Consider the following 10,439-nt stretch of genomic DNA (forward strand, 5'->3'; position numbering starts at 1 on the left):
AAATCATTACCATTCAAAATTCCTAATGCTGAAGAGACACGAAGGAAGAAAAAAGTCTGCTCATTTGAATCATATAGAACAACTCTTGCTGGTAATCAGTACTATATTCTTGGGTCTAAGTTATACAATAAAATAAACAATGCACTCAATATTTATCCACTAAAATTAAGCGTTTGTAAAAAAACGGTTAAAGATTACCTTCTTAAAATGTCGTATGTCCAAACTGAGGAACTTCTTAAAACAATTTATCTATAAGGTTTCGCACATAATCACTCACTTTTTTGCATACTTTTACTACACACACAACCTTCATGCATACATATACATAACACCACTATACACATACTTGCATGTTATAATTATAAGTTTTACTTTTAATGTCAAACATGCACACCTACCATACTACACACATTACTTTGCATACCTTCACTACACATATCTACATATACACAACACCACTATAGCCTACCAGCATAACATACCTGCATGCCATAATTATAAATTTTATTTTAAATGTCCTTTGCTAAAATTTCTCACTATTTGCTCTTTGTGTAATTTTTCCTGTATAATTGAGGAAGGCTGACTACTGAAACACAGTTTATACTAGTTCAGTAGTCAATGAACAATTGGATTGTTTTTACAATTGCACATAGGTATTTTGCGATGTAAATGTACCTACCTAATAACCATAACATATAAATATTATACATCTAATTTGTTTGTGAAGTTTTTACAATTTTGTATTTTGTAGTTGCTATGTGTATGTACAATATGTAATGAAATAAATAAATAAATAAATAAAATAAAAAATAAATAAAATTCTATTCTAAATGGCGCCACAATTTCATATATCGCGCTATCGAAGTTTTTACGAATGAGGACTATATTACATACAACTTCCAAAGATGGATGGTTGGACCTTGGTTTATCAAAATCCGTTCCACCATTTAAGCGCTCAATCTATCCTTGCACATTTCAGGGATGCCCGTAGCCCGTGCGTTATATCACTCTCAGACATAACTTTTTCATGTTATTAAATTGCTCGATATTGGTAACAGAATCAAATCAACGTTTTCAGAGCTGACTATCACGAGGCACTGGCGAACTATGAAAGAAGTATGATAACCGAAAACACCAACGACGTCAAGGTCAAAGAACACAACGCTAAATGCGAGGCCGGTATCGCCCGGATGTCAATACGGTGCGGTGACGTCATGCGAGGGGTCACGACGGCCATGAAATACTCCCACGACATAAACCTCCTAAAAGATTGTGCGCAATTGCTCGAAGAAGAAAAACAGTACAGTCACGCAGCGGCGTTGTACGATCACGCAGGGAACACAGAAAAAGCCGCCTCTTTATACATTAAACTTAAGTCGTGGCTGAAAGTTGAGTCTCTTATCCCGAAAATAAGCTCACCAAGCATCCATCTCCAATACGCCAAAGCTAAAGAAGCCGAAGGCAGATACACTGATGCGCTCAAATCATATCTGAAGGCTCAGGACTTCGAATCAGCTATAAGACTTAATTTAGACAAGTTAGACGATATAGACGAAGCTGTTAACTTAGTGCAAGAAACCAAATCCGTCCAAGGGGCGAAAATGGTCGCGAACTATTTCCAAAACAGTGACGATCCCACTTCTGCGATAAAATTCTTGGTCATGTCTCTATGTTATGACGAGGCGTTTCAGCTTGCGAGGAAAAATGGCAAGCTGCATTTGTATGGAGAGATCTTGATACAGACTTCCCAAGCTAGGTCGGAGGATTTTAAAAGTCTCGCTCTACATTTTGAAGGGGAGAAGAACTATTTGTTGGCTGGGAAGTTCTACTTTCATGCCGGGGAGTATAATAAGGCCATGACTTATTTGTTGAAAGCGGGCAGCTCGGACAGCGATGAGAACGAGGCCATCACGACAGCCATAGACGCAGCTGCGGCTAGTGACGACGAGCGATTGACTAGGAGGTAAAAGTTTAAATTTTATTTGTATACACATTTTGTTTTAATTATGATAATTCAAGCTTCAATTATACCATAGTGTAGCCTATGATAATCAACAGTTGTAACAGCGCAGTATGTATGTATTTCTTTAACTCCTTTGACTCTACTTCATATCTTTAACAATCTTCGTCATATTTAAGCCAACTTACAGAAAACCATCATGAGTTATACATTTAAAGATTTCCCAGGAAGCACTGTGTTGTTTGTTGGAAAGCGGTGATAGCGCCGAAGCTCGACTTCCCTTTCGGGAACTTTTCTAAGTAATTAAATTATCACTTGCGTCAACGGTGAAGGAAAACATCGAAAGTGAAACTTGCATACCTTGGAGTTCTACATAATGTTCTCAAAGGTGTGTGGAGTCCACCAATCCAACTCTAGGCCAGCGTTGTGGACAACGGCCCTAACCCCTTCTCGTTGTGGGAGGAGATTCGTGCTCTGTAGTGGGCTGGTAATGGGTTGATGTGATGACTCTTTTGATTGGTGCGAACTGTATGAAAATACTATCGGTAGTTTTTGAGTTCATTCCGTACAGACAGAAAGAACGACTTAGAGTGGGGCCCAATAAGTAGTTATTTTATGCCATCCGTGTTTGAAAATAATTCCAGTAATATGGGCCAAAGTTGAGACTGGCTCGATAAACATGTCTAAATAAACACAACACTAGCAATTTTATTTCACTACATGTATCGAGACTTATAATTTCTATTTTTGGTTTAAGGTTGATAGAATTCCTCTTGGGAGAGACAGATGGCAATCCTCGAGATCCACGTCATTTGTTCCGATTGTACATGGCGAAGAAACAGTTTATGGAGGCCGCCAAAACTGCCGTAATTATTAATTAGATCTTTATACTTAGTATTTCCACACTCGCTCACTCGATTTTAAGTAGTAAGAAATGTGGGAAATAAAACGATAATTTATTTATTGATTCCTAAAGTCTACCTTTGTTGAAGGTTCTCTAGGACGAAACTCCTTTACGGACAGCATCACATCGCACGATCGACAGACAGATGGAGACAATTTACCCATTCAAAATTGAGATTCCACCAGCAGGGCTAGCACGGGCAGGAGATAAAAATGATATCACCCGACATATATAAAAGATTTTAAACTAATATTTTCGTGGTTAACAGTGGCGTGCACTTCATACATGCACAAAAGCACTGCATACCCTAAAATTTTTGTACGACTCATAAATGCGAAGGATTTTCCATTTTATGGCACCTTCCTGCTTTATGCATACCCTGGTCAAAAACCCTGTGCACGCCACTGGTGGTTAATCACCTTAAATATAGTTCAACGGGTACATACCACGATAATGTGATATGTGATATAAAAATACGGCATTACTTTTATGTACGACGGGACTGCGTAGGTACGAGATGTCAATTTGGATGTCACAGGCAGGAATCTGACTACCCGCTTTCGTGTCCAAAAATATTATCGTGGCATGTATCCGTTGAACTATATTTAAGAATTACACATATATTATTTGGATATTTATTCCACTTGTGTGCCAATGCTCCGAGAGTTGATATAGCCGTGGGAGAAGATACGGTTTTATCCTATCCCCGGGGGAGATAATTGTCTCCTGCCCATGCTATCCGTGTTGGAACGACCATAGAGAGAGAAAGTTTATGATGTTTTTATGCCACTTTGGGAAAACTTTGTTCAGGTCATAATAGCGGGCGCGGAATGTTCTGCCGGGCGGTATCGCGAAGCTCGGGACGTGGCGCGAGGACTGTGCGGAGCGCTGCGTGCGCGGGGAGTTCCCGTACCGAGGGATCTCATGAGAGCGACCGTTCTGCTGCATTCATATATACTGGTGAGTTTGGTAGCCTTCAGGGACTGCCGATAGGAGCCAAAACTAAGTCTATGTAGGTACATACATACACAGTGTACTTACAGCTCTTGGGAAGTGATAACGCTCGTTTCAAGCTTCTTTTTTCACCGAAAATTACACATTTTAATTATTACACATATATATATATATATATATATATATATATATATATATATATATATGTATATATAGCTCATGGGAAGCGTTCGGTCATGATGATTCGAGTTTCACGCTTTCTTTCATCTAAAAGAACACATACGAGTATGTACACAGTTTTTTTTTTGGGTATACAAGGACAGATAATTATCAGTAACATGATCTAAGCAATTGTTGACGACGATGCGAGTTTCACGCTTTTTTTCACCCAAACACATATATACACAGTATCCCTACATATAGCTCATGGGTATGGAGTTTCGCCCTTTTTTTCATCCAAAAATACACACAGCTCATGAGAAGCGTTCGGTGACGAGTTTCACGCTTTTAAAAAAAAAGTACACATATATAAACAGTAAACATATAGCTCGTGGAAAATATTCGGTGATTTTTGTTCACCCAAAATGCCCAACGCGCTGTTTTGTTGTTGCATTTCAATGAGACACAGGATGCTTCCATTTTCGAAGCAAAAAAATAAAGTACCTTTTTATTATATTTACACCTCAAATGGCGAAAATCACGGACTGGCGCATTCTACGTCTGTACACCTACAAAAGACCTGTGTCCAACTGTGGACGTGTATTGGTTGACATAAAATCACCTTCACTCAAAACTTCTTTATTCTAATAGGTAGAACGAAGAAGTTTTGAGTTTGAGTTTTGTTTGTTTCGATGAAATTGCCACGCTAGAGTTAAAGGTAATTTTTTTTTTTTCAAGGTGCGAACTCACGTGAAGCGAGGGCGCCACGATCTCGCAGCGAGGCTTTTGCTGCGCACGGCTGCTGAAGTCTCATTTTTCCCGACGCAGCAACGTAAGAATTCATTTATAGCTAAAATATTAAAGGTTTAAAAATTTTTTTGACTGATGATTTAAAAATTGGGCTAATAAATGCAATAAAGATTTTTCAAATTGACTGGTATGTTAGGAGATTACCTTTATGATATTGTTTGTATAGATTTATTTATTCAAGAATCTCATGTGATACATTGACATATATTTTAACTTCGAAGGTAGCCGCTGGACCCAAGCGGCACAACCGTGGAATTTGGAACCCCCTACAAAACACCTATGTCCAGCTGTGGACGTCTATCAGTTGATATGATGATGATGATGTTTCAACTAATACGTAGAGTAATATAAGTTAAAAATAACTACGACAACGTGCTTTTTGAGGTGAAAAATAAATAAAAAAAACGATGTAAATATAGTATATTGTGCAACAAGTGCGACAACGTCGCACTAGTCGCACATACTATTTTGTATTACAAATGCGACGATATATGTGGGCACAAACGGTGGGGGGTTGGGGGGGTGGAGCCCCCTCAGTCTTTACAAGCAAATAACAAGTTTGAAAAGAAGAAAAAAATATATTTTGAACAATAAATAAAAATTAATTAATATTAATAAACAAAAAATAAATTTTTTGAATTTTTTAAAAGGGCGAAGCCTTCTCAGACCAGAAATAATAGCTGAAAAATTAAGCATTCAAAAAAGTATCAATTAATTACAAATGAGGATAAATTTATTTGATCAGAACAAAAAATAACAAGAACAACAACAGCAACATAAATCAATTACTTTTTTTCAGTGTCATTTATTAAATTAAACTGTCAGACGCGTTAACCTCAATTCAGTTTCGATTGTGTTTTTTTTTGTTATTATTTTAGCAATTTTATCTAAATTTGCGTGTGCCAAGAATAATTTACGTGCGACAAGTAAACTTGTCGCACTCAAATAACAGTTTTATTTCTGAAAAATCTCACGCATAATTTTAAAATGGGCAAACGGTTCTTTTTCAACCGCAACAGCGAGCGTCAAGATACTACTTTCCCCGCATGAGTAATACAAAATATATTACGACATCTAGCCCCAAAGTAAACGTAGATTGTGTTATGGGTGTTAAGATGATTGATGAATACTTTTATGAATAATATACATAAACACTCATAATATACATGTAAAGAACTCTTTTCTCGAGTTCATATATTGAACCTTTTCTTAAAGTCACCAAAGTTTTTTACAGTTATAAGTGACATTAAAAAAAAGGTATTTAAGAGTTTATTTTAAGAATAAATTATTGGATTTTAAAGACCTGAAGTAAGGGCTTTAAATGTTGTTTCTTGTATTTTCACAGAAACGCAATTTCGTCTCTATTTCAACTACCCATTGAAGGGAGTATTATAAACATGATTATATACATATAAACACATTCATGTTCATCTCACATACATTTTCTAGTTGTTGTTCTAGTTGTTCCACGGCCTTGGACTCAGAAGGCAGGGTCGCTGCCCACTGCGCCAATCGGCCGTCAAAATATTAATAGATAATTTTGAAATAAAACGTTCACAATGTATCCGGCACATAATATTTCTGTTAAACTGAATTCGTTCGTAGATCAAGTGTCGATCCTGACATCGACGGTGATCGAGTGCGGGCGCGCGGGCTTGCGCCACCAAGCCCACCAGTGGGCGCGCGCTCTAATGCAGCCGGAGTACCGGGAGCAGGTAACTTTGTTTTATTTTAATCATGAGAGATTAGATTAGAAAATCATAAGACAATTTTCAAATAGCCTGAAAACGTCACCATGTTTTTATTTGAGTTATAATAGTAAATTTTTAAAAAAGGTATTCCATTAATTTGATATAGATCGATCCCAAATATGTGAAGAAGATCGAGTCTGTAGTGCGTCACCCGCCACGCGACAACGCGCCGTCTGAGCCCGCCACGCCGTGCCCGCAGTGCGGCGCGGACTTGCCCATCGCCGAGCTCACTTGCGCCCGGTGTGAAGCCGACGTGCCCTTCTGTCTTGCTACGGTGAGATCTTCGTAAAATTTATATTTCAAACATGCTTGGAAATTGAAGCATTATGTTGACAACATCTGAAAATGCTGTACTGGCTCAATACATGAGAGCAGCGGCCGTCAATCTTTATATATATATTTCTTGTGTGCGTGTGTATGTCACTGAACTCCTCCTAAACGGCTGGACCGATTTGAATGAATTTTGGTATGCGTTTGGGTGGCACCCTGGATGGTTTAGATTCACAAATCAGCCCGACAGATGGCGCTGGGGTCCGCTATTAGTTGTATAAAAATCCATGTATGTCATGGTTTAGCGGCCAAATAAACTACACAGCAAACTCATATCTTCCGAGTAACTTAAAAATGGGAAAATCTTTTACTCCATAGCATGGCAACCTCAGAGGTAGCAAATCGAAGGTTTTATTTAAATTTCGAATTGGTTTGCAAATAGAAAGCGGATTATCAAAAAAAATTAAGCAAAAAATAAATCTAACCTGGGAGGTGCCGGGTTCAACTCCCAGCAGGGGAGATTTGGGAATTTATTATTTCCGAATTTTCTCTGGTCTGCTGGGGGGGCTTCGTGGCTATTTACCACCCAACCGACAAAGACAGGGGTTCAATATAACTGCCTAACTGCTTAGCCCGCTAAAAAAGCTAAAAAAGAAGAATTTACAAGGTATTGCCCATTAACGAACTGCACTAGAAAAAAACAATGTACAAAAGGCGAAATAAATGCTAAGCATTTTCTACACTGCTATTTTTATCTTCGGTTTTTACATCGTACTGGAACGCTTGGCGGCCATCTTTGTCGGTAGGGTTATAACTAGACACGGCCGCTCCCACCAGTCCAGATTAGAAAAAAATCAGGAATTATCAGGGTTCGAATCTCGGGGGCTTTTACTTAAAAGATCACAACGCTCAAAACTGCACCAATGAGGTCGATAAATTTTTGTTAGATCATTTTTCAGTATACAAAACCATAGTAGAAGGTTACCATTAAAGTGTTAAGGAATTTAAATCTACATCGAAATTTGTTTTTGTATAAACTTAAATTTTATTTCCAGGGTCTGCACATAGTCAAGGATGATTTAACGGCTTGCCCTGAGTGTGATTTTCCCGCCATTTTGTCTGAATTCAAAGAGTAAGTGTTTTTTTAAGTACCTAAAAAAAAAACATCTTAAATATGTGGACTTCTTAGACCAGGGCAACATGAGCTATATAGATAATTTTGTCCGCCATTTTCTATACCTATATATATATATTTATTGTAAGTACAAATAAGTTATACATTTTACCTACTTACGGCCAAGCTTTTTCAAATTAACAGTAGTAAAATTATTACTTTCAAATAAATAATAGCTGTATGTTTGGTTTAACATTTGACGCTTAATTATTTATTTATTTATGCATAAGACACACCAGCAATTAATTTAACCTACATTCATAAAAAAAAAAAATTATGCGATAGAATTACAAATTCTGTATAGTGCCATTACGATAATCAGTCATACAGCACTACTAGATATAATAGAATGACTAGATATAATATATCTACCACGGACTTTCAGCTTAAAAGTACATATTATGTGTATTTAGGAAACCTTATTATTTAATTACGTGTAGGTAAATGCGAGTACTAATTACCTACATTGTACATAGCAAAAAAAAAACTTGCCTACTATGAAAAAGGAGTAAATGGGTAGACTAGCAACAGTGCCCGTGGCCGCATTTTTTTGGTTTGTCATTTTTCCGGGATAATGTTTGTGTTAATCTAGGGTATAATATACCTCCATTCCAAATTTAGGAATAAATAAAAGGCTTAAAGGTCTACCTCCATTCCAAATTTCAGTGAAATAGGAAGCGTGAAATGGGGCGTCCTTAAATTACGTGAGGTGTTTTTTTTTTTTAATTTTCTGTCCATCCCTCCCCCCCTGGTGAAATGTCGTAAGATTTTGTTCAACCTACTGCCCCATCCCCCAATGCATGTGAGATTTTTCTAAATATGGGATTCTTACGTAAACGCGTCGGATTGTTATTGTAAAAAGAAAAAAAAACATTGCTTCGTGCTTTTACGTACGACTAGTTAAGACTAATCAATATTGCTGAAAGTTTATTTTAAGTGTGATAAAAATTTCACATAAAAAATTGCGTGATATTTGCCGAGACCCCGCCTTAAACATCTCACGTATTTTATGAACGCCCCCAAAGATTAACAAACATCCATCCTTACAAACTTTCATAAATATAATATTATATAATAGGTAATAAAGTAGGAAAAGTAAAGATTATCAAATATTTTCCGATACTCTTTAATAATAAAACTCTAATGAAGCGAATTGCTTCATTATCTACATTAAAATTATTATTGATATGATAATATCACGTAAAAACTAGTTTCAGATTTCATAACACAAAAATTGTATTCTCAGAATTCTACGCGAGAAAGGAAAATGTCCGATGTGCGGTGAAACCGTGGATTATCGAAGACTTAGCAAAGTAGATGATGTGACTTTATATTTGGACTTTAAGCCCAGCGAATAAGGTGCATTTTTAAATGTCTTTAAGTGTAACCGATGTGATTACTATCCGTCCTTCTACTGATAAGATCACTACTGTAATTGCCTTAATTTTAGTCTTAATCTATAAGGAAGTCGAGTTTATCAGCTACTTATGTTTGGCGATAAGCATAAGAAATTTTCACGAGTTAGTAATTTATTTTACTAAATAAATGGATATGAAAAGTATATCTTTTACTACCTCAATCACCCTTTTTTGTTTCCCAATACAAGTTGGTCATTGACTGCAACCTCACCTGCTGATAAGTGATATGTCAGTTATATTAAACCTTACCTCTAATCGACACGTTCCGTTACGATTTCTACGCGACATCGTAACGGAACGCTCTAGGGAGATTTGGGAATTTATAATTTCTGGTTTGGGGGCTTCGGCCGCGGCTAGTAACCACCCAACCGACAAAGAAGTCCGCTAGAGAATGCTTATTGTTTTTTTTTTCTAGTGCAGTTAATTAATGGGGCAATACTTTGTGGTTTTTTTATTACGCTACAAGTTAGTCCTTGACTGCAATCTCACCTGGTGGCGAGTGATGATGCAGTCTAAGATGGTGGCGGGCTAACCTGTTAGATGGTTAGCGAATCCGGTGTTATGACGCGTGAAACTAACTGATGAGGGTTCAATATAAATGCCTAAAAGGTTAGCCTGTAACCATCTGAGTCATTGAGAGATAAATTTAAAGATTTTAAAATAATGACAAGTGTATAGTCAGTACATATTTGATAATTTAATGTACGTTCATAAAAACTTTTCTAAATAAAAGAAAAAATGTGACTGCAATAATTTTAACATTAGAAGTAAGAATAAACTTACAGTGCAATATACTAGGTTACATAAAATTCATAATTCTTTTTAAGGAAATTGCATACAATTTTACAATAAACTACCAACCTTTTAAGAGACGTCTCTTAAAAGGTTCAAAGTTCGTATTAAACGTAAGCTTATAGAAAAGTCTTATTATAGTATAAAGGACTACGTAATCGATGAAAAAGCTTGGGTGTTAATTATTGAATATAACCAGGTTGCTCTTCTAATAATTTTAAATGACATTGTGAGATGGTGATAACGA

At 36.7% G+C, this 10,439-nt stretch overlaps 1 protein-coding gene across 1 annotated transcript in view; it reads left to right on the plus strand.

Moving 5' to 3' along the window:
- LOC120623779 (WD repeat-containing protein 19) overlaps window positions 1-9,534 on the plus strand; it is a 28,772-nt gene extending 19,238 nt beyond the window's left edge. Inside the window, exons 14-21 of the mRNA XM_039890012.1 lie at window positions 1,079-1,963; window positions 2,718-2,826; window positions 3,675-3,824; window positions 4,716-4,809; window positions 6,393-6,502; window positions 6,645-6,812; window positions 7,864-7,940; window positions 9,229-9,534. Of these exons, the coding sequence (XP_039745946.1) occupies window positions 1,079-1,963; window positions 2,718-2,826; window positions 3,675-3,824; window positions 4,716-4,809; window positions 6,393-6,502; window positions 6,645-6,812; window positions 7,864-7,940; window positions 9,229-9,340 (1,705 nt within the window). The 3' untranslated portion in view covers window positions 9,341-9,534. The remainder of the gene's footprint in view (window positions 1-1,078; window positions 1,964-2,717; window positions 2,827-3,674; window positions 3,825-4,715; window positions 4,810-6,392; window positions 6,503-6,644; window positions 6,813-7,863; window positions 7,941-9,228) is intronic.
- Window positions 9,535-10,439: the final 905 nt, after the last annotated feature.

The sequence above is a fragment of the Pararge aegeria genome, chromosome 5 (assembly GCF_905163445.1).
Source record: "Pararge aegeria chromosome 5, ilParAegt1.1, whole genome shotgun sequence".
Classification (NCBI taxonomy): Eukaryota; Metazoa; Arthropoda; class Insecta; order Lepidoptera; family Nymphalidae; genus Pararge; species Pararge aegeria.